Source organism: Periophthalmus magnuspinnatus, chromosome 2, assembly GCF_009829125.3.
Source record: "Periophthalmus magnuspinnatus isolate fPerMag1 chromosome 2, fPerMag1.2.pri, whole genome shotgun sequence".
Lineage (NCBI taxonomy): Eukaryota > Metazoa > Chordata > Actinopteri > Gobiiformes > Gobiidae > Periophthalmus > Periophthalmus magnuspinnatus.
This window is the reverse complement of record NC_047127.1, coordinates 16,591,241-16,616,317: the sequence shown is the minus strand read 5'-3', so window position 1 is coordinate 16,616,317 and position 25,077 is coordinate 16,591,241. Positions and strand designations below refer to the sequence as shown.

At 40.6% G+C, this 25,077-nt stretch overlaps 1 protein-coding gene across 3 annotated transcripts; it reads left to right on the top strand.

The window, feature by feature from the left end:
• Window positions 1-1,406: 1,406 nt before the first annotated feature.
• On the top strand, window positions 1,407-24,882 carry LOC117381693 (radixin). Of its 3 annotated transcripts, none has more exons than XM_055227863.1 (16): window positions 1,448-1,623; window positions 6,475-6,559; window positions 12,977-13,060; window positions 14,677-14,772; window positions 15,096-15,218; window positions 15,343-15,494; window positions 15,821-15,904; window positions 16,736-16,882; window positions 18,036-18,132; window positions 18,866-19,029; window positions 19,576-19,706; window positions 20,061-20,221; window positions 20,630-20,722; window positions 21,643-21,867; window positions 22,442-22,627; window positions 22,720-23,332. In XM_055227863.1, the coding sequence occupies exons 2-15, from the start codon at window positions 6,548-6,550 to the stop codon at window positions 22,604-22,606; spliced, it is 1,734 nt and encodes a 577-aa protein (XP_055083838.1). In that variant the 5' UTR covers window positions 1,448-1,623; window positions 6,475-6,547; the 3' UTR covers window positions 22,607-22,627; window positions 22,720-23,332. The 3 variants fall into 3 exon arrangements, with proteins under 3 accessions (XP_033834587.1, XP_055083838.1, XP_055083840.1); XM_055227865.1 differs by having other exon boundaries at window positions 22,675-23,332; XM_033978696.2 differs by having other exon boundaries at window positions 1,407-1,623; window positions 22,442-24,882.
• The last annotated feature ends 195 nt before the right edge of the window (window positions 24,883-25,077 follow it).

Genomic DNA, 25,077 nt, shown 5'->3' with positions numbered 1-25,077 from the left:
AAGTAGGTCATTGTGGCGCTAAATGTTGATTCTGTGCACCGCGAGACATTAGTTACTATGATTAAATTATAGATAGGCTTTTAGCACAGTATTTTACTTTTAATTTTTTTTTTTTTTTTTTTACTTTTTAAGTATATTTTCGTGCAAGAAGTTGAAGTGAAGCAAGTAAACAAAGCAACAGTGCCTCCATATGTCAGATAGCGGAAGTGCATTTATTACATTACAGCAAATTTGATAGAAATGAGTTTAGTTTATTTGCAAAGGACAGTTCGTACAAAGTAATTCAAGGAAGTGTTTTACAGACAAAGAAATACGTTAAAATTAGACTACAAAGAAATACAAATTATTTGTAAATAATAATGAATGAATTTAAGTGACTTTTTAACATATTTTTGTACTTTGTTATTGAGGATGTTATTGCACTGTTTACTAGCCTTTAATACTCCTTTTGAAATACAGTATTTTCTGTAATTCTACAGATGTAGTGTCTAAAAAAGTCCACAAGATGGAGCCTTGCGGTTATTCCTGCAGCATCCTCATCTCTGGAGGCGGTGATACAACATGAGTGTCTTTTGTAACTTTAGATAATAAAACAATTAAATGTAACTGTATATCAGCCTATTTCATTTATAATACTTTCTCTGTTATTAAAACATTAAAATTTGTAAGATTAAAATAGGACCACTGTTGATTCAATTGTGGAATTTTCAGTCAGTAGATGAAAAATAGACTGTAATGTAAATACTAAACAATGAGTAGATAAAACGTTTTGGTTTGGAATTTCTCTTTCCAAAAATGTCTAAGGGCTAATACTGTAATGGATTAGTGGCTAATTCAAATAGAACATTAAATCTAGACTGTGACATCTTTAAATGTATTGTTATGGTGATTAAAATGTGGTTTTAAAGTATTTAAAAGTTGGTGTGGATAAATCATTTGGAGTAGAGGCTCGTGACGTGAGGCGCACGGGTCTCACGCAGCGCACGCACGTCCCCTGTGCGACAGCCATGTTGTCCATCTCCACCGTGTCCTGCGTCAAGTCACACACAAAACTGCACTTTTACTCGGAAATACTGCAATTTTCTTCAACATTACACTCATATGCGACTTATAACTAGTCAAAGTATCAGGTAGTGTCTTAATAAATACGATAATGCAAGTTAAATAGACAAAACAGGATGAATTTGAACTTCAACTGCCATGAAATTCAAAATAACGGTCGTGAATTTTCTAGATGAAGCGTTGTAAACTGTCAGCCCCATTTCAAAGTAATTATATCTCTAAGTTGTATTAATAAAAATATAATCAAATGAGGTTTTAAACGTTTATAAACACGTCTCATAACCAAATGTGTGTATTTTGTAACGTAAAAGTGTTTTTATTGTGAATTTCCGAGAGGAAGTGTCATGGCGGAACCGGTAACTCGACAGCTGTGGCTCCCCCAAATCGCCTTATGCTGCTCAGACTTCAGCGGGCTTCATGTGTGTCTGTGGGAATTCTGCGCCAAAAAGCACACAAGGAGCCGCTATCAGGGCTGAAACACACCTCCTGCCGTGAATATTTTGGATTATTGTGGACAAACTCTGGATTATTTGTCATAAAAAGGACATATTTGGTGTCTTGGTGAGTTGCCTCTCCCAAAAAGATGAGCCCTCCGCAAGTTTGATGCAATAGCGGATATCCCCTCGTGTTCGCCTGATTCATTTTACCTCGCTAAAAATACCACCTGGCGCAGACTAAGCCGTGTACAATTACCTAAAAACGCTCCGGTCAAAGCGGACAGCCTAGTGACCCACTTTATCAGTGTAAATGTCTTTTATTTAGCCATTTAAGCTCGCGGAAAGGCAACATTTGTGTGGTTTGAAACTTCCCTGAGAGCGGGATGCTAGTCTCGTACCGTTATACAGACTACACCCACTGCTAATCCTATGGAACCGATTTTTACCTATTTCTCAATTAAATACACACTATTCACCGTCAACATCACGTAAAGCTGATGTAAACCTGTCAATTAGCTAATTTTAATTCTGCTTTTCACAAGGTATTCATCATTTTAAGGACAGTTTGATGAAAATTGTTATTATTTGTGATGCTAACTCTCGGCGGCAAACGGGAGCTAACTGCCACAAGCTACAAGTGGCATGTTGTCATCTCACCTTATCTTCATTATGTTTTGGTATATCTTATTGTAAACCTCCTATATTTTGCTAAATGTCTTTCCGGAGTTACTGTAGGCCTATGTCCATTCAAACTCCTTATATTGATTTAAAGATATTACAATTAAAGTTCTCTTGGAAAATATTCTCTTATTAAAAAGTCTTGTAAATGAACCTAACTATCTAGTCCCATTGCTAAAGAATACCTTTTATTGCCCTGTTTTTGCAGTTGATACAGAATTGTTGGACAAAAATGCACAAGGAAGGACACTTGAGGTTTCAAAATATCTTGATTCAGAGGTCATTTCAGTGGATTATCTGCATGCTTACTGTATTTTACTTTAAATGATCACACTCCAGTGGTACTACTGTTCAAGCTGTGTGTATTTTCTGATTAAGAACTTTCTAAACTTTTCAGACCATGCCTCCTACCTTGGGGCAGGGAATAATTCTTCTTCATGGTTTCAATATTATCATCCAGATCTGATCCATAGCAAAAGATGTGCTAACTAAGATTGTAATTTTAATTTTTATCTTAGCAAAAAATCTAGAGGTTAAAATGCCTTCATTTAGCAGAATATATTGGATCGAAATTAAAAGTTGCTTTTTTGGCACGTTTCTGAAGGATTGCAAAGTTATCATTAAAGATATTTGCACTTTCCGGCATCTGCTATCGGCATTAAATCTCCAGCACAGGCCTATATTTTGTTTTAGCTGACCTGCTGTTTAAAGAGTACACACACATCTTTATTTTAACACTTCAGTGCAAATTGATAACTACAGAAAATGTGACTGCACTGCTCTCTTAACAGTTTGTGGTGTAAAAAAGGGGGCTGTATGTGACTTAAATTTTCATTACATAATTTGGGGAAAATTATGAAAGTTCTGCCGATATTTATAGACTGATTTACGGCCATCGGTCTCTCTGGATTCGCAATTGGTATCAGCGTCAGCCAAAAAAACATCAGTCGATCTTTAGTTATCATCTGCTCATTGTTATGTATATGGTTTTGAAAAGATTACAATGTTTGTCAATGGCACCACTGCTGTTTTTTTACTTGTATGTTTACTTAGTCATGACTCAATAGAAACTCCTCGAATACTTCAGCATGTTGTTGTTGTTTGTGTAGCTGTGTTCTTTTGACAGTAGTATTTACCCACCCCCTGCCCCTGTCACTTCCTCCGAGCGAGCTGTAAACCAGGAATGTGTTTCAGGAGGTAATTAAACACCAAAGTCTCTGTTAAACTCTGTGTTTGACAAGACAGGCCTGAATTATGGGCTCTGACTCCCAGTTTGGGCATCGACATGTACATAAATAACACAGACGTAACACAGGGCCAATGCTGCAACTGAGCCAGAGATGGATACCAGTACACAACCATTTGTGAAAATATCCAAGTGTGATTTATTTATTTATTTATTTGACAAGCTTTATGATTAGATTTATGATTTTTGTTTTGATAATAAGATTCTGTTCAAAGTTCACTTTTTAAACACATCCAGAAGAAGTGGCAAAGATTATATCTGAACTGACAAACTAATACACGAATCACATTTCAGAACATGTTTGTGCAGATCTAAACTACAGGGTTACCAGTTTGTATGCAGAATAAGGCCACCATGGAGACATAGGGAGGGCATCTGGCACACCGGGATATTTCAGAACATGTTTGTAGAGATCTAAACTACAGGGTTAGCCGTTTTTCTGCAGAATAAGGCAGGAGAATTTGTTGCCGGAGTAGATTATTTTACTTCAAAAAGACTTGCAATAGTCTTTGCTTTAGTCTTGTTTTTTACAACTTTCTTTCATCATGGTTCAGTCCCCCGGTTTAGTCCTGTTTTTAGTCTGACCCGTGCTTAAACCTAAACTGTGCTCTATCTCGTCTCTGCTCTGATACCACAGCTTATCACAGGGTTACATTTACACAGGTGCAAAAAAAACCTTATTTGACAGAAGTCTTAAAATGCAACTGAAAAATGTTCCATGAATGTAAATGTGCACTGTAAACTGAATCTGGATTAGCAGCTGAAGAGAAGGACCACGTTGACAGAAAATAACTTTTGCTAAATCAGAAACGCACAAAAGCTAGCTAGCATTAGCGAAAAGTTTTTCAGTTCAGTTTTTTTTCAGTCACTTTTTGTTGAAAATCAAACTCCTAAACAGGACCATGAATGCTTGGATTGATCACAGGCTTCTGAAAATGTGCTCTTTAAATCCATTTAGTTGTATTTTCTTCTGTTTTCAAACTATCTTAAAACTTTTTGGGCAGTGTTTGCTAATGTATGCATTGTGTCACCATGGTAACTGCCGGGCGTCCCACTGTAGACATACATGTAGAACCCCCCCAGCATGATGTCAGTGGAGAGTATCGGTATTTGAAAGTTTGAGGGTTTTTTTTAGTAAACTCAGACTCTGTCCTTTTCAGTTTTACACAGCTGCTCCCTCCCTGTCTTCGTCCCTCCCTCTCTCTCTCTCATATTTCCTGTCTCTCTCCTGACTCATCACTTCACTGTTTGTGCTTCGGGCACTTCTCTTTGCTCTTCTCCTTTTTTTTCTCCTGTTTCTTTTCCCTCTTTCTCCTCCACTCTATATACTGTATTTATATCACTCTCATCTTTCTCTCCTTTGCCCTCTCTTCCCTCTTTCCTTCCCTCTTGTCTCTCCTGTCTCTCTCCCCACTTCTCTTCCCCTCTTGTCTTTCCTCCTCCCTTGTCCCTCTTTTTTTGCTGTTTCTTCTCCACTTTTTCCCCACCTCTCCCTCTTCTTCTCTTCCTTCCCTCTCACTCCTCTCTCTCCTTCTTTTCCTTTCTCATCCTCTTTCTCCCTCCTTTTTTCCACTTCTTTCTCCTCTCTCCCTTTCGCTCTCTTCATTCTTTCTCTCTCCCCTTCTGTCACCTTTATTTCCCCACCTCTTCTTTCTTTGCCTCTCTCCCCTCTTTCTATACTTTCTTTCCATTGCTCCTCTCTTCCTCTTCTGTCACCTCTTTCCCCACCTCTTTTCTCTTTCCATTGCTCCCCTCCTCTTCCCCTCATCTCTCTCCTCTTCATGTCCCTCTTTTTTGCTATTTCTTCTCCACTTTTTCCCCACCTCCCCGTTTTTTCGCTCCCTTTCACTCTTTTCCACTCTCTCCCACCTGTCTCCCTCTTCTTCTCTTCCCTCTCTCACTCCTCTCTCCTTCTTTCCCTTTCTCGTTTTGTTTTCTCCCTCTTTTTCCCCTTTCTTCCCTTTTCTCTTTCTCTCTCCCCCTCTCTCCCCTTCTCTCTGTCACCTCTTTCCCCACCTCTTCTTTCTTTACCTCTCTCCCCTCCTCTCTTCCTCTTCTCTCTTTCTGTTGCTCCCCTCCTCTCTTCCTCTTCTGTCACCTCTCTCTTTCTTCCCTCCACTCCTTTTCTCTTTCACCTCTCTTTCCCCACCTCTTCTCTCCCTTTCTCCCGCCTCTCTTCCTTTTACTTTCAGACCACAGACACCCAAACTTTAGTTGTACTTTTGTACTGAGTCGTGGTTTTGAGTAAATTTCCAGTAGAAGTCCGAATAAGATTAAAGGACCAGCAAATCTTTCTTTTTTCCAGCGACACTTGGGGCCGTGAGAGATGCTGAAAAAATGTATATACCAATTGCTATTTAAGAGATGGAAGATTATAGAGTATATCCTCTATAATGAACTATTAAAATAAAAATTTTCACCATTCATTATAGAGGATCTTTGTCTCAAAAAGACCCAGAAACATCCAGTGTAATCTCTTCAATGGACAAGTTTATGGTCCATTCAGGTTTTGTGCAGCTGAAAATCTGTCCCTCATTCTCTCATTAAGACGTGCATTCAGGGTTATGTTTTCTGTTTTGAGAGAAGAACTCAGTCTAAATATGCGGGGTTTGTGTGTTTAAACATGTGTGAATGAAACAAAACAACTCCAGGTCTGTTTGTCGTGAGGAAACGACATTATAACAGATGAGAAAATGGTGTAATGTGGGCCCTGTAAATCTCTTGCAGGGGCCGATATTTCGTTTGGGTTGACCAGACGCCTAAATGATATGCATAACGCTTTAAATACGCTATACTTTGGAAAATAATAAAAATATGTCCTTTGGTCGAAAAATATCGGCAGAGTTTATCAAACATCAGTGTGTATATTCGAAACAATCGATATCAGCCAAGGAAAAAGCTGTATTGACTGATCTCTACTGAAAATCACGCCACCAATGGGTGTTTTCTCAAATATACCAATCACCAACATATGAAATTTCTGAACAAAATCCAGGTTAATTGTACAAATGTTGCTCATGTGAAATCCTGATGTTTTTGTTTGGGCTCCAGGTGAGGCGGAGGTGCACACTCGTCCCAGGCTCCGTGGCAGCTAGGAGGAGGAGGAGGAGGAGAGGAAGGCACGATGCCCAAACCGGTAACACACCCTGCTCACCTCACATCTGAATGTTCAGGGTGGGACTGTCCAGATCTGTGATATCAGGGGACGTCCCCAGATGCCGGGATCGGTCCAATATTGAAAATGTTTCTGATATCTCTCTCCGATATTTAATTTTGAAATTGAAGATTTGTGAGGCTCAACATGTTTTCACAATCATGAAGCTGATCATTTTACTTCATCGTATTTTGTGGTCCTTGCTGTAGATTTTAAAAGCTAAATATCTGTATCTGCAAATATCGGCTCCCTCTCTCTCTCATAATAGTCTCTATTGCTTCTCTTTTCTTCCTCCCTTTCCTCCCCCCTTCTCCCCTCTCTTAGTACTTTCTTTGCTCCCTCTCTTTCTTACTCCTCCCCTTCTTTTCCCTATTTCTCTTCTCCTCCCTCTTTTCTCCTTTCTCTCTCCCAGTAGTCTCTTTATCCCCCTTCGCTCTCCCTCTCCTCCCCTCTCTCTCCCTCATCTTTTCTCTCACTCTCTCACAGTGGTCTCCTTATCCCCCCTCTTTCTCCCGCTCTTCCACTTTCTCCCTTCTCTCTCCTCTTTTCTCCCTCCCTCCCTTTTTCACAGTAGTCTCTTTATCCCCCTTCTCTCTCTTTTCCCTCTCCTTCACTCTCTTGTCCCCTCCTCTTTCTCTTCTTCTCCCCCTCTCTCTCCCATTGGTCTCTTTATCCCCTCTCCCTCTCCTCCACTCTCTCTCTTTCTCCTCCTGTCTCTCCTCTTTTCTCCCCCTTCTCCGTCTCTCTCACACTAGTCTCTTTATCCCCCCTCTCTCCCTCTCCTCCTCTCGCTCCTCTTTTCTCCCTCTCTCTCCCTCTCTCACAGTAGTCTCTATATCCCCCCTCCTCTCTCTCCCTCATCTCCCTCTTCTTTTCTCTCTCCCTCTCTTTCACAGTAGTCTCTTTATTCCCTCTCCTCCACTCTCTCTCTCTCTCTCTCTCTTCCACTCTCTCTCTCTGTGTCTCATTCTCCCTCTCCTCCCCTCTTTCTCCTCTTTCCTCTCTCCTCTTTTCTCTCTCCATCTCTCACAGTAGTGTCTTTATCCCCCCTCCTCTTTCTCTCCCTCATCGCTCTCCCTCTCTCTCACAGTAGTCTCTTTGTCTCTCTCTCTCTCTCTCTCTCTCTCTTCTTCTCTCTCACAGTAGTCTCTTTGTCTCTCCCTCTCTTCCACTCTTTCTCTCCCTCCTCTCTCCTCTTTTCTCCCCCTCTCTCCCTCTGTCACAGTGGTCTCTTTCTCTCTCCCTTTCCTCCACTCACTCTCTCTCCTCTCTTCTCTTTTCTCCCCCTCTCTCTCCCTCTCTCTCACAGTAGTCTCTTTGTCTCTCAGTTGAATGCAGGCTCCTGGTTGTAGCAGCATTGCAAACATTCGATACAGACTCCACTCTCGCTTCTTTCACTTAAACACTTGACTTTCAAATGAGTGGTGGGGGGTTAACTGCAGCTAACCGAGGCACTGCTCTGTCTGAAGGGATGTTAGACTTTAATCTGAGCTTTATTTTAACACAATTTTAACAACCATGAAGAACTGATTTAGCTGGAACTACAACGGATGAGCTGATTTATGCTGTTAAACAAGTTCCTCTCAAATAACATAACAGCCACAGGCTAGCTAGCATTAGCCAACAGTCTCAGTTTCAGTTAGGCACTCTCACTTTTTGTTTAAAATCAAACTCCTAAACAGGACCATGAATGCTCTTATTGATCACGGCTCCTGTGTTTTGTGTTTTTTCTGAAGACTTGCGTCATTGTGTCACCATGGTAACTGCTGAACATTCCACCATAGACGTACATCCCTGGTCCCCTGGCTAAATATCTGCTCTTTAGTGTGGCGAGGCTGAAGTAACCTGGATATGTGCTCTTCTCAGGGCCTAACTCAATGGGAAATCAATCTGTTTTAGCGTGTAGCTCATTGGTGCTAATTACTGCTCTAAATGAAAAGGCTAAATATTGACTCAGCTGCTGATGTTTTGTACTCTCGCCCTGATATCACACACTCGGAGTTTACGACTAAAACAAAGGTCTAAGCCCACAAAATGTTCTACTAACTTCATCTCAATAGCATCAGCCATAATTTCCTCCAAAAATAGGGGGTCTTATTCTGCATAAAAGTTGCTATCCTTATAGTTTAGATCTGTACAAACATATTCTGAAATGTGATTCTTGTATTTTTGAGTTCACATTTCAGTCTTTTTGCCAATTGAAAAACAATCCCCATCCTAAACCGAACCACCCCCGTCCTAAACCACTCCGGCTTGAACCACCCCCTTCTTAAACCAAACCACCCCCAGCCTAAACTGAACCACCCCCGTCCTAAACCACTCCTACTTGAACCACCCCCGGCCTAAACCACCCCCTTCTTAAACCAAACTAACCCCGTCCTAAACCACCCCCTTCTTAAAACAAACCAACCCCGGCCTAAACCGAACCACCCCTGTCATAAACCAAACCACCCCGGTCTAACCCAGCCTCGGCCTAAACTCGATCTAGCTGCAGTTTCCTCCTGGAGTTGTGGGTTAATCTGTCTGACAGCTGCTGAGATTAGAGCCGACGTGCCTCTAAACGGATTAGACTAACAACTGCTGCAAATGCACAACTAAAATATATACACACTACATATACAGACTACGTACATATACAGACTATAACTATATACTTACACACAGAGTTTCCCATTAGTAGGATGGCACCCCATAGTCTAAAAACCTTCCCCATAGTCTAAAAACAACATGGGCTTACTCTATACACACACTCACTCTTATGCCCAACAACAGCTGCACCTACACAACTTTATAAATCAGATGGTCAGAAACGGGGAAGAGCAACTGTGTGAATACAAACATGGCTGGGGCCAGAGGTGGGGACAAGGACTTATCGATGTCTTGAAGAATGCCTCTGGTTTAGTTGAGTTCATCTTTGCCACTTGATTTTCCCACATATTAAATTCCCAGCATCTAGCACCTTCATTTCCGTTCGCATGTCTGAGTGAGTGAGCATCAGCGATCTGCATCGGAAGTGGAGAGAAACAGGAAGTAAATGTGACATAAGCGAGACCTAAAGTTGGAGAGCAAACGCCTCACATCAAAGTTTGGTGCAGTTAGTTTACATTTTTCTGACAAATATTGTTTGTTGTTGTTTTGTTTTGTTTTTTAACTCCAGGAGTGTTCAAATCTGAATTCAGAGTGAAATCTGAACTTTAAACTAATCAAAGAATCCCATGCATTTCAGAACATGTTTGTAGAGTCTAAACTACAGGGTTAGAAGAATAAGACCCCATGAAGACAGAGGGAGGGCATCTGGCCCAGAGTTCATCTCAGGACAGAGGAGAGCTTCCTATTCTCTCTCCTCTCTTCCCCCCGTATTACTCTCTCAAATCACAGTCTCCTTTCTTTCTCCCTCTATTCCTGGTCTCCTTTCGTCTCTTCTTCCTGTTTTCGCCCTCCCTTTTCATCCTTCTTTCCCCTTGTTCCTTTTTTCCTCAACCTTATTCCTCTTCCTCCCTTTTTCACTCCCTCCCTTTTTCACCTTGCTCTTTTTCCCTCTCCCTTTTCATCCCTCACTCTCCTCTTCCCCCTCCCTCCCTTCTTTCTTTCCCCTTCCCTTCCTTTCAACCCTCTCCTCTCCTTTCTCTTTCTCTTCTCTCAGTTGTTCTTTTTTGTCTGGAGGAGGATTATTGGCCTTCTGCTCTGTCGAACTTTGCAGTAGTGCTAGTTTAAAATCCCTTCATGCTTGGCTCCTGTGGTGGTGGCGGCCCCTCTCTCTGTAACTGCTACTGTCAGCCTTGTCATTTTGGTCTTAAAATTTTCATATTAACCTGCTCTACATGATCCTGCTATTTTTATTTTGCTATTGTGTCCGTTAATCAAGGTATAAACACTAATAACAGTCAAATCAGGCGCCTTCTTTCCCAGAGATTGCTGCCGCTAAAGCCCGCTCCCTGCTACACCAACTGTGCATGTGGGAAGGGGCATTACCTTCAACAGCCTCACTCCAGAATGGCTCTTTGGTTGCTATGATACTCACGGTTGGTATTCCAAGTGCGGTACTCTGCTCCAAATTGGCCCCTATAACTGAACCTCATTGAGCTTCATTTGAAGCTGAACGCCCTGGGTGACGTCACACTCACTTAGTCCACATCTTTATTCAGTCTATGTTTAAAATCCTTGCCTGTGCTTATCTCCTTTTGCCCTACTGTGTGTAGTAGGTTGTTTAGTTACGTAGCAGTAGTAGTAATTTCAGTTGTAGTACTTTTTGTTGTACAGTGGTCCCTGGTTTAACATTCTAAAAATAACCCGCAATAGGCGAAATCCCCGAAGTAGCCGGCTTTATTTTTTACAATTATTATATATGTATTTTTAGGCTCTTATACCCCTCACCACACACTTTATACACTTTTCTCAGGCAGACATTAACATTTTCTCACATTTCTCTCTTATTTAAACACTCTCAAATTTCAAACTTTCGTAGATAAAAAAAAGAAAGTACAGTATTATAGAATGAAACCAAAGATCAAGACCTAGTTTCAGGCCCAAACATTTGTTTAAGAAAGAAAAATATAAACGTTTTCCTATACTGTAAATAAAAATGCTCGCTATTGAACTTTCTGTAAATTTCTCTGGACACATTTTGTACTGTACAGGAGACACGGCACGGAGGAGACTGATGGACAATGGTCTACAGTCCCTCAGCAAATCAGGATGCAGAACACAATGCACGTTCATACATTGTAAAAAAGCATGTAGAATTGCACTGAAAAAAATCCACTAAACAGCGAGGCCGTGAAAGATGAATCGCCATATAGTGAGGGTCAACTGTACTTTGAAATCCATGTTCTGTTTCCTTGGTGTGGTACTGGTAGTGGTAGATAAATCCCTGTCTCTCCTGGTGCCCTACTCTGTGTAGTAGGTTGGTTGGTTGGTTAGTTAGGTAGTTGTAGTAGTAGTTTTAACTCCCTGCCTGTTGTCTCCGGTGTCTTTCGTTCTGACCTGGATGAGAGAAACAGGAAGTTTGAACAAAGGAAAATCCAGAGAAAAACCCGGATCATGTTCAGGAAACTCGACCTGAGCTTTAATATGGACCTGAGTGTTATTATAGACCAATATGTCAACAATACAAAAGAAATCATATATGTTTAACCGGATTTCTGTGGTCAGTCACTACTAAACGTACCTGTTACGTTGTACCTGTTACACTCTAAAAACTGAAAAACAGAACTAGCTCATTTTAAACAGTTTGCATTGGTCCAGAGTTATTCTTCATTTACCTTATGCATTTTGACCATACTAGTTATTCATTACAATAAGTTTATATGCACTTTTCACAACTTTCAGATATCAGAGCTAACAATTACTAGCATGCTAATGCACATTTTCAGACAATAAAATGCTTGGATGCAGATAGTACACAGTGACTTATATTGTATAAGCAGCTCTTGAGGTCAAAATATCTACTGGGGCAAGACACATTTTGCTCAAATACATAGGAAGTGATCAGGCATTTCAGAACATGTTTGAACACATCTAAACTACAGGGTTAGCAGATTTTATGCAGTATGAGATGCATCATCCGTAGGACTAAAGACATGTCTGTCGATTGGTTGACTAAAAAAGGTGTTGTTGTTTTTGGTTTTTTTTACAGATGAATGCCTAAGATTCTCTCACTTTCTTCTCTACTTTCTAAGACTCCATTGACTAAATCATCTAAACGATTTAAGGACTTCATCTCTGTTCTGTTTGTTAACCTTTTAGTGTTCTGATGAAACCTTCTGACAGCAGGTCCATGTTTTGGTCCATACAAGTTCAAACACAGAGACTAAACCGTGTGTGACTCTAAGTGAAAGTCTCATGTGAAAGTCCAGAGATGAGCTCAAACACCATCTTTTATTCATGTGTGAGGATTATCATTGGACAGGGATTAAATGGAGTGGGAGGGGAGAGGAGGGGGGGGGGATTGCTTGATTAATAAGAATAAGGTATGACGACTGCATGAAGTTTTGAAGCTTTGGACCATCTCATCTCATAACAACAGTCACACCTTTTTGACTTCCTGTGAAGCCGCCCTCTCTGCTCTGCTCTCACTTCCTGTTTGTGGTCGGCTCGTTCTGCTTTTCTCTTTCCTCCTCTTCTTTCTCTGGGTGGAACTGTACTCTGTTACCATAACTTCATAAAACTTTGTATGAGTCACATCATGTAGAAGAGGGATACGCATTGAAAAAGTGATAAAACACATTTGTGTTTTTAAATATGAAAAACGGTGTGACTATAATAAAAGCTGGCATCAGACTTAACGTATTAAATAACTTCCAATGTCCTCTTCCAAACAAGTGCATAGACTTGCCATTTTGATTTAATTTAAATAATAATTGATCTGTTTCTGACTTGTGCTTGCCTCGTGTGTTTCAGATAAATGTACGCGTCACCACTATGGACGCAGAGCTGGAGTTTGCCATCCAGCCAAACACGACTGGCAAACAGCTCTTTGACCAGGTACAACCCAAATCCACACACCATAACTATAGCTGTTTCAGACAATGTCACCACATTCTGCAGGCCAGTCATTTCTATAACACATCTGGGGGCAGCTCAAGTGAAAATAGTTCAAATGTAGATTTGTGTTGTCCTACAGTGAGTTATTGGGTTTAATCATAAATAGAAATGATCAGGTTCAACATAACATTTGTGAATGAACAGACAAATCAGGCCACCTCTTTCCCGGAGTTTGCTTCCGCTATCGTTAGCAATAGTTTGATTGACAGCATTGCTAAGTGCCTGCTCCCTGCTAAACCAGCGGTGCAGGAGGAAAGGGGCATTAGCTTCAACAGCCTGGCCCCAGATTGGCCCTTTGGTTGCTATGATACTTACGGTTAGAACAGTACTCCAAATTCACCCCGGTAACTGCTAGCCTCGATGAGATTCTTTTTGATACATTTGATACTTACACATTTATTTTATTTATTTCAGGAAAATATAAATATGCCAGAATCAGCTCGGAAGGCTATTTTTAAGTGTAGACTCATCACAGATGTTGATGTCTGCCTTAAAAACAAAAAAAAAAAGGATCAAATGCAACTCTATTCTATAATTCTATAAATATTTACACTATTTACAGTATAACACTGAGACAGATCAGTCAAACAACAGCAGTCCAACAGAGAGACACATAGATAACACACACAACAACTGAATTTTACATCCCCCAGACCTGTGGCCCCCCATAACATAAGAATATAACCCATAACTGTACCCCACATCAGACCCCAGACCCCAAATCCCAATACAATGGTATTTTTAACATTAAATGATAGTAATTTTTATTTTATTTTACAATTTGGCCTTGTATCTGTTCAGTTGTCCGGAGAGGTTCCATAGTGGTGGCCCATGGGTGTATACTAGTCTATGTGTCTTAAACTTGTTCTGATACAACTCAAGATCATTCTACATTAGGAAAGGTTCATTTCTGTCCTGTTAATGGGACTTTTTTAGTGTTGAAACCTGCTCAAATGAGTATCTGGTTTCGATAATAGATTTAGCGGTGTTCATTATCTGATTTTTATAACTTTTGACAAGCCCAAAGCCACATAAACCGTTGGGAACATGTAACAGTAGGGGGTGTGGCTTAGTTGATGGAAAACATAACTTTTTCTCTTTTAAGTCATTTCCTGCTGTATTCTGGGTATTTTAAACACAACTAACCCAAGTTGAGACAAACCTGAGACTTGATTTTAAAATACAGCAGGTGGGGCTAGCAGTGCTGTCCTGAATGTACAAATGTTTCAGACACGTGACTTTTTGTTTCATGGTGGAATAAAGCCAAATCACAAATGTTTTAAAGGTGCACTGTGTAACTTTTCTGGTGGACGGTTCGTCATCTCCATGGAGATGTTGGTTTGTCAAGAATGCTCTACAGTATAGCATTAAACATACCTACTTGCTCCAACTTGCTGTAATTGAATCAATGCAAGATAGATAAGTTTAATGCCATACTGTGGAACATCCATGGAAAAAACAGATGACACACACTCTACCCGAAAAGTTCCATAATGAACATTTAGTGTCCTGACTCCAAATATACTATACTAAGTCTTGCTGTTATGTATTTTCAGGTGGTGAAGACAGTGGGCCTGAGGGAAGTGTGGTTCTTTGGTTTGCAGTATGTCGACAGTAAAGGATATATCACATGGCTCAAACTCAACAAGAAGGTCTGGCTCTACTCTAATCCTGACTTGGTCTCGGGCTTGGTCTTGGGTTTAGTGTCCTGTTAATGAATTGCTTTGGTCCCTGGTTCAGCCCCTGGTTCAGTCCTGTTTTAATGATATGTTGCTATGTTTTGACTGTAGCTCCTCTGTAATCTTCAATCACACGTGTTGAGTAACTTCACTCTGACCCTAATATAAATATTAAAGTATGTGTATGTGTATGTGTATATAATCTAATATAATGTATGCATGTCTGTATCACACAAATATGTGTTTATATTGAATTCAAAAGTTTACATGTATTTATATATATTTTTGTGATTCAGGTCACTCAGCAGGACGTGAAGAAGGAGAACCCACTGCAGTTCAAATTCAGAGCAAAGTTTTTCCCTGAAGATGTTTCAGAAGAACTCATCCAAGAGATTACACAGAGGCTGTTCTTCCTCCAGGTACAGCCCAGAGACAGAAGGGGGGCAAAGGGACAGAACCTGGCTGTAGCTCCTGGCTCTAGGCCCTGACACACAGGGATCCAGGTGTGTGGGAGGGCATCTGGTATAACTCTGTTGTTCGCAGGTGAAAGAGGCGATCCTGAATGATGAGAACTACTGCCCCCCGGAGACGGCGGTGTTGTTGGCATCGTACGCAGTCCAGGCCAAATATGGAGACTACAGCAAAGACGTACACAAGCCGGGGTATCTAACCCATGACCGGCTGCTGCCACAGAGGTACAGGACATTATATGAGCCAAACATGGGTAATACAGTAGAGTAAATGTATGGAAATATTGCATATATTTAAGCTTTGTTATTCATTGTTTAGTCTTCAATTTTTGACTTGGGCTGCACTAAATCCTCATATAGTATTAGATTGTTTCTGTTCACCTCCTGATGTAATCCAGATTTAGGTCCTGGTTCAGTCATGGATGTATTCCCTGTTGTCACTGCATAACCTTGTTTCAGCTGCAGATTTAGCACTAGTTTAGTTGCTTATAGTAATTTGTTGTTTACAGTTGTTTGATATCAGTCTATATGTTTTTTGTGTGTGTTTTTAGAGTCCTGGAGCAGCACAAACTGACCAAAGAGCAGTGGGAGGACCGGATACAGACATGGCACGAAGAACACAGAGGAATGCTCAGGTACAAGAAACAGAACAGAAGAACACAGAGGAATGCTCAAGTACAAAATACAAAACTGTATTTAAAGCTTTATCTTTTGTATCTGAGCATTCTTTTGTTCTTCTGTATAAAAGAAAGTACTGCCATTTAATGTTGAAAAGAACATTTTATTGTGTAAAGAAAGAGTGTTTTTATTATCATGGTATCAGAATCGGTATTGTATCGAGTCTATTCCCTAGTATCGAAATAAGAGTTTGAAATTTTGGTATTGTGACACTATAATATATATTATTTTCTTTTGAAATACTTTAATAAAAATGTGCAATTTTATTTTTGTGTTAGGTTGACGCCAAAGTTTCGGTTTTGCCTGGAGCAAAATCAAAAATATTTCATTTATTTCATTATATCATTCTTAATATATGAATAAGCCTCATGTGAAAGCTCAGAAACTCTGCATTAACTAATCTAAAATCTTGCATAGGCTTCTTTTAAGTCTAAATTAAAAAGTTGAGCTTTTCCATGATTGTCAGACTTAACTTGAAATAAAATCCAACCACAAGTGGTTTCACAAACTGTGGTCCAAGCACCTTCAGGTGGTACTTGGACACTTCTTCAGTTTGTAGGATTGCCTCATTTACAGTTAACTTTGTCCACTTTTCAATGAATCATTTCTGTTAAAACTACAGATTATGTAGTCCACCTGTTTTTAGCCCTATATTAGAACTGGAGTAGTCCTGGAATTGACCTGGTTTAGTTCTGGTGGTGCTTTGAAATCCAAATCCTTTCTTTGCTGTGTTACTTTAGAGCCACTGTTCTAGATTTTAAAAATTGTTCCACCATTTTGTGTTTCAGAGAGGACTCGATGATGGAGTACCTGAAGATCGCTCAGGACCTGGAGATGTACGGAGTCAACTACTTTGAGATCAAGAACAAGAAAGGAACACAGCTATGGCTCGGAGTTGATGCGCTCGGACTCAATATATACGAGCATGAGGACAAGTAAGGGGTGAACAAGGTCTAAAGCAGGACTAGACCAGAGACTAGACTAGACCAGGACTGAAGCAGGACTATGGCAGTGCTGCAGCAAGGGACTGAATATGTATTGCCATATTTTGGAAAAGACTAACAGAACTGTAGATATGCTACTTTTTGCTTTTAAAATACCTTGGCAAGACTTTTGTTACATTTGAAGTAGGCCCAGGGACTGAATCAGGACTAAACCAGGACCGGGTATTTTCTTGATGCCATTTTTCCTTCTTTAACTTCAGACCTCTTCAAACTATCATAATACAGAATAATAACATGTTTTCTAAAATGTCCGCCGTGTTGCCAGCTTCCTGATGAGCTTTCCAGCAGCAGCAGTATCCTCAGCAGAGAAATAAAACTGATCTGCTTAAACCATCTTCACTTCAGTTGAGTGGGGAGAGGGCAGAGGACGCAGAGGGCAGAGGGGGGGTCCCTTTGCACTTTAAAGTGTAAAATATGTTAGAAAATACCTAAATAATGACGAATATAAGAACTAGACCCAGGGACTAGGTGTCTATGAAATACTTTGAGGACTAGTCAGGACTGAACCAGAAACAAGTTATTGAGTATGGCGCCCTCTTATGATAGCTTTAAGTCTAGCAAGCTGTATTGTTACCGGGTGAAGTACTATTACTCTTAGGGTTGTCAAAAGTATCAAATCAGATACTAATCGTTACTAAAACTAGTATTGAAACTAAATACTCATTTGAACAGGTCCTTAAAAAAGTCCCATTCACAAGACAAAAATAAACCTTTTCGGAATATCTTTAGAATGATCTTGAGCTGTATCAGAATGAGTATAAGACACAGATTAGTACACAACCATGGACCACTATGGAACCTGCCTGGACACTGAGGGATTACACAGATATAAGGCCACATGGAAATAGAAAAGAAAGTACTACAATTTAATGTTGAAAATCACATTCTATTGTCTAAGGAAAGAGTGTTTTTATTATCGTCATGGTATTAGAATCGGTATTGAGTATCGAGTCCCTATTCCCTAGTATCAAAATAGTTTGAAATTTTGGTATTGTGACACTGGTTACTATATAATATATGTTTTTTCATTTTGAAATACTACTTACTTAAAAATGTATGAATTTATTTGTGTGTGTGCCTTTAGGTTGACGCCAAAGATCGGTTTTCCCTGGAGCGAAATCAGAAATATTTCATTCAACGACAAAAAGTTCACCATCAAACCCATCGATAAGAAAGCTCCGGTATGTAGCTTTAATACACCTTTACCTTCATGTAATGTGATGATGTCATAATATCACATGGAGGGTGGATTCTGCATAACACACCTATTGTTTACAGTTTGTTTGTAGGCTGGTCTAATAAGTGTGAACTGTGCCTGAGCCATACACCCTGGGTGCTCTCTGGCTCCCTATGGGTTTCTCCTTTCAGATAGATGTAAGGCAGTGTCCACCAGTAATCTGACAAGAACTGAACAAGCCGCTTGGATGAGCAGCGAAACGTCTTCATTATTTGAGGAAAATAATCAAAATTGGACCCACATATTGGCCCAAAAATATCGGCAGAGCTTATCAGCCATCGGTTACTGTGTATTCTAAACAATCAGCATCGGCCATGAAAAAACTTTTTTTTTGTGTGTAGGACCTTTAAAGTCCAGTCTTTGGGGTTGAATAATGGCACCACTTTTTGAAGCTATTGTGGAAAAAAAAATCATGTGACCTTTGTTTTAGTTATAGGGACAGAGAAATATACATAAATACTTGTGCAAGTTTTGTGTCATGTGAATAGGTCCAGTAATCAGAGATATTAATCATAAACCAGGTCAATGAATCTGCAATCTGACTGTTAGACAACTAACTCCACCTGAGAAGTCAGACCTGTGCCAACAGTTACCATCACACCCCCAGAGAATGTTGGTGACATCAGCTGCAAAGTATGAGTAGGTTGTGATGTCATATATTTATCTATCTTTTGCAGGATTTTGTGTTCTATGCCCCCCGTCTACGCATAAACAAAAGGATTTTGTCTTTGTGTATGGGGAACCATGAGTTGTACATGAGGAGGAGGAAACCAGACACTATAGAAGTCCAGCAAATGAAGGCTCAGGCCAGAGAGGAGAAGCACCACAAGCAGATGGAGAGGTGAGACATGTAAAATCTCTGCACCAGATTTTTTTCTGTTTTAAAAATATGAAAAAACAGACCTAGTTCATTTTAAAGGGTTTGCAGTGGTCCCAAGTTAATCCTCACTTGCCTTATGCTTTCACAGCATCCCAATTATTCTTTATAAGGCCTTTTCACAACTCTAACCAGAGCCATGACAGTAATGCTAACAACAACAACTAGTGTACTAATAGCACACTACCTGATTCTCGGAAGGTCAGGACTAAGCAAGATCTAGAACTAAACCAAGTTAATGATTTGTCCCCAAACTAAAAAGATTTTAAAAATGGATATGCTGGTCTAGTCCTGGTCTAGTCCTGGTCTAGTCCTGGTCTAGTCCTGGTCTAGTCCTGGTCTAGTCCTGGTCTAGTCCTGGTCTAGTCCTGGTCTAGTCCTGGTCTAGTCCTGGTCTAGTCCTGGTCTAGTCCTGGTCTAGTCCTGGTCTAGTCCTGGTCTAGTCCTGGTCTAGTCCTGGTCTAGTCCTGGTCTAGTCCTGGTCTAGCTTAAATGTGATTTGTTTCTCAGGGCGCAGCTCGAGAATGAGAAGAAGAAACGTGAAATGGCTGAGAAAGAGAAGGAGCGAATCGAGAGAGAGAAAGAAGAACTGATGGAGCGACTGAGACAGATCGAAGAGCAGACCATGAAGGCCCAGAAAGGTACGGAAAGGCTTCTGAGATACTGTGGGGGGGAGGTCACCTGAGATGCAACAGTGGCTCAGTGGCTGGATCAGTGGTTCCCAAATCTGAAGGTCAGAGGAACGATTCTATGTAGTCTTCACTTACCACATCACCTAGTACGAATATGGTGTGTGAGTGTTGGTGGTGGGAGGGGCCGATGGTGCAGATTGAATATCTGTCCCAGGCCAACTGTGGCTTCAACAGTATTACCACCACAGAGTGGTGAATGAATGACACTACAATGTAGCACTTTACAGGCTTGTCAAAGCCTCTCAGAGTTCATTACATACAAGTGTAAGCTAGAGGGCATCTGACACTGTGTGTTATTTTCAGAGTTAGAGGAGCAGACCCGTAAAGCATTGGAGTTGGAGCAGGAGAGGAGGAGAGCTCGGGAGGAGGCAGAGCGTTTGGAGAGAGAGAGACGAGCAGCTGAAGAGGCCAAAGCTGAGCTCGCCAAACAGGCGGCTGACCAACAGAAGAACCAGGAGACTCTGGTGAGAAATACTACTACTACTGTTGCTACTACTACTACAACAGCAGAACCAGGAGACACTGGTGAGAAATACTACAAGTACTACAAATACTCCCAAGTTGTATTTCCGCTGTATTCTTCTATTGTAGTAGTAGTAGTAGCAGCTTTTGAAGTACTGCTAGCACTCCTACCCCAGCCAGGGATTGGTGTGCTGTCCACATGGTCTTTATTTAGAAATTTACAAACCGGGCTCAGTACCAACTCTCCAACCTACAACTCAAGTAGACATTTCATTTGTGCACTTTAAATCTACCATTTTAGACACTCTCTGGAGCCCTGCTTTGCTTTGGGTACTTTCTTTCATGTAGTTCATTAATCATATGTTCCTCATATAAACCACACCTGATCTGAGCTTTGTATTTTGTTCTAGGCGGCAGAACTGGCAGAGTTTACAGCAAAGATTGCTCTGCTCGAAGAAGCAAAGAAGAAGAAAGAGGAGGAGGCCACGGAATGGCAACACAAGGTACAAACTGACAAATAAACCAACAGCTAAACCAGCACCAGAACTAACCATAACCTGCTCATAAACAATACAGACCAACAACTAACCAAATCAGCACAAGATTCAAAACGGCCGAATAAACCTACCAACAGCCACTTAAAAAAACAACCAGCCAGCTAAACGACAACCCGCACATACCTGCAGACAGCCAAATAATGACTAACTAACCAAACAAATGCTGCATTTATGTGGTCCTCAGGGACAAAAAAATGCACATTAACAAGGCACAAGTCAGAAAATCAACTGCGGTCAATCTTGTCCCGACTTCTGCACCTGACGTTACCTGCTTTGCAGATGAACCAAAATCAGCCCATTTCATTTTTAGCTCTTGCTTACATTTAGGGGTTAACTGTCAGTCACCCATATCATAAGAGCAATAAATTTGCAGGAAAGACTCAACATTACAACTGTTTCAGTAATTATCTCTCTAACTACTGTCTGCTAAAGTAAACAAATCATGTTAACGTTCATACAAGGCTAACAATAACAAATCTTGTTGGCTCTATTAAATGTTAATGAGCAGATTATTTTATTGTTGGTGACATCAAAGTCAAAGTTACAAGCACATGAATTCAACAGAGTTGCAACTCCGACATCTCACCTGAGAATCCCAATAACTACAAGCTGCTCTTTCGTATGCGAAAGATACATATGTAACTTCGGTTCTATGAATCCTGGATCACATTCAGTGCTTTCAGCCCATAGGTCTATTAAAATAACTGGGCATGGTATTCCTGCTTAGAGCTGTCTGGAGTTGGATTAGTGGCCACTCATTGGTATTAAAACAAAAAATCCCCTCCTGCCCAGAAAGGATTTTTCTAATAGAGCCCCCCCCTACAGTCTACAGTCTACTGCTAACCACTCTATACTGCCCCCTGTAGGCCTTGTCAGCTCAGGAGGATCTGGAGAAGACAAAGGAGGAGCTAAAGACTGCCGTTGCCGTGGTACCAGCTCACACAGAGACGGAACATGACGAGCAAGATGAGAACCATGCGGAGGCAAGTGCGGAGCTGTCCAATGAAGGAGTCAGCCATGTTGATCTGAGGAGCGAAGAGGCTCGAGTGACAGAGGCTCAGAAGAACGAGAGGGTCAAGAAACAACTGCAGGTAAGATTTTTGTAATTATGTTTAATCTGTAATAAGTCTACTAGACAAACCATTACTGCATAGGGCTAAACTCGGGGGCTAAACCCGGGGGCTAAACCCGGGGGCTAAACCCGGGGGCTAAACCCGGGGGCTAAACCCGGGGGCTAAACCCGGGGGCTAAACCCGGGGGCTAAACCCGGGGGCTAAACCCGGGGGCTAAACCCGGATCAGATGACTCTTTTCGCTGATATAAACAAAGTGGCTTAACTGTTATACAGCCTAGACATTTTGCTCCTAAAATTAGTGTATAAAAACAAGATGAATATAGATGGATAATATAGAATGTAAGGCACATACACTATTGTAAGTCATACAAAATCAGCACAAAAGGGAGTATTAAACTGAATACATTTATTACTAGAACTTTTGTATAATTTTTCCCTTTGAATAAATTTACATGTTTTTAAAGAACTCCTTTAAAATATTTCCAAAACTATACTGAACCTGTCCTCAGTTATTGTAGTGTTGGGTTTAACCATTTTGTAGATGTGGATTTCTGCAGAATATTGTATTGTTTTTTTAATTTCTTTTCTAGACGCTGAGCTCAGAATTGGCTGAGGCTCGAGACGAAACAAAGAAAACCCAAAACGATGTCCTTCACGCGGAGAATGTGAAAGCAGGACGTGACAAGTACAAAACGCTGAAACAGATTAGACAGGGCAACACCAAACAGCGCATCGACGAGTTCGAATCCATGTGAAACGGATCTGGCAGGCAACAGCTAGCATCCCATAGAAGAATATAAGAGATATACGAATCAGGCAGCACAGAGCATTGCATAGAAGAATATAAGTAATAAGGATCAGGCAACACCAAGCACCGCATAGAAGAATATAAGTGATACGGATCAGGCAACACCAAGCATCGCATAGAAGAATATAAGTGATACGAATCAGGCAACACCAAGCATCGCACAGAAGAATTCATGTGCTACAGATCAGGCAGCAGCACATAGACAAAGAGCATCGCCATTTTGTACACACCCCAACACCACCATTTTGTAACTCTACCCAAAAAAACAGGCCCAAGACCCGAAATCTACACAAGGTTGATCTAGAGACTATAGACCCAGGAAATATAGACCCAGGACTAACTCGGACCTCCAGGACTCGCAGCCCTTCTCCCATTCTACCCCAGCCTCACCGTTTATGGGTACACTCAGTCCTGCTCCCCTCTCTCCAGGATCTAAACTAGGGACTGGGACCTGGGACGATAGACCCAGAGGCGAAGCCCAGGACCAAGGGTGATAGACCCAGGGGCCAGACCTTCACGAACCTCCAGTTCCTCTCCTGTTTCACCCCAGCCTCCCCTCACCGTTCCTGGGCATTGTCTCCGTCTGGCCCCTTTCTTCTCGCCAAAGCGCCTGATGCCACTTCGAACTAATAACTAAGTTTAATTGGGTTTTTTACGTTGAACAAATTGCCATATTATTATTAAATGATTATAAATATTCTATATTTTTGCTTCAGACTTCTGCTTTAGTAACTGTCTGTCCTTGTTCTAGGTTGTTTTAACGATTTTTAAGTTGTGATTGACGTCAATTTTTTTTTTTCAAAATATCAGTTTCTGCCAGATTTTGAAATTTAGAATTATCTATTAAATCAGTATTTTAGAGTTTAAATCAGTCCAAGGTCTAATAATTATACTTATTGTGAACAAAACTGGATTTTGTGGGGATAGCACCACCTAGTTGTGATGACTGAATGTAGCAAAGGTCAAAAGGGACGTTATTGGTCGAGGTGAAGCTTGTGAAAAGTTAAAATAAGCTACATTTTAAATATATTTCCCAAAATCTGAAAAGTGTTGGACTCTAGTCTCTCGTGGTTTTCTGTGTCAGCTCACACCGGACCAGGACTTGGCCAGTTCTAAACCAGGGACTGAACCAGGGTCTTGACAAGGGACTAAACCAAATCTAAAGTGGGACTAAAATGGGACTCAAAACCAGGGGCAAAAAGTAAAGACTAAAATCAGGTTCATGGACTTGATTTAGTGCAGGTTTTGTGTCCTAATACAGGCCTCAACCATGGCTAAAGTAGGTTTTTAAAAAGGTCTCTAAACGAGCTTTATGCTAGGTCCAAAAAAGGTCAAAACCAGGACTTGCCCAGGTCTGGAAAATACCTAAACTAGGACCAAACTGGGTCTTAACTTATACTAGAGGACTGAACCAGCGACTGAACCAGCGACTGAACCAGCGACTGAACCAGCGACTGAACCAGCGACTGAACCAGCGACTGAACCAGCGACTGAACCAGCGACTGAACCAGCGACTGAACCAGGGACTGAAAACATGTTCACACGGTTTAGACTTGGTTTAGTCCAGGTTTTGGGCCCTAAAACAGGACATGACCAGGACTAAAGTAGGACTAAAGTAGGACTAAAGTAGGACTAAAGTAGGACTAAAGTAGGACTAAAGTAGGACTAAAGTAGGACTAAAGTAGGACTAAAAGGTCTCTTAAACCAGTACTATAACCAGGTTTAAACTAGGTCCAAAAAGTTTGAATGCAGGACTTGCCAAGGTCTAGAAAATGCCTTAAATGGAACTAAACCAGGTTATCTTATACTGGAGGACTAAACCAGGACTAAACCAACTGAACAAAAAGTGAGCCTGTGAATGTAACTGCAATGTAAATCTCTAATATTTTTTTTTACATTTTTGTTCCCTATGAAATCCTCTGTCCTAAAAGTGATTCTACCTCAGTAAAGTTTAACTAGAGACTAAAATCCAACATTAAATAAAAATTCAAAGCTATAATTCAGTCTGTTACTTAAGAGCTTCATTTGACCTGTTCCTCGTTCACAAAAACACGAGTTTCAGACGCTGTTATGCTCATTATAAAAAAAGAAATGTTTAAAAAAATTTGTTGAGGAGATTTGGAGCTGATGTACGAATGTAGTTTCCGCCATTTTATTTTAACAAAGACTGTCCTTCAGTCGGTTCTGTTAATTTGTCTCAATAAAAAACGTTTTACATTTTGGATTGGTTTCAGATTTTTTTGTTTTTATAAACCATTTTACTTTGTGTCATTGGGGTGAATGGATTAAAACTAACTTTCATTTATCAAGAAAAGAAATTGGCCACAGGAGCTCGGTCAACAGTAAAGTACATTTGGTTTAAAATATTTGTGGTTTTGAAATAAGAAAAATGTTGCTCAAATTTACATTTGAATCAAA

Coding starts and splice junctions, on each gene's coding strand:
- LOC117381693 (XM_033978696.2), top strand. Junction 13,061..14,676: donor GCAAACAGCTCTTTGACCAG/GTACAACCCAAA, acceptor ATGTATTTTCAG/GTGGTGAAGACAGTGGGCCT. Junction 21,868..22,441: donor GGGTCAAGAAACAACTGCAG/GTAAGATTTTTG, acceptor TTTCTTTTCTAG/ACGCTGAGCTCAGAATTGGC.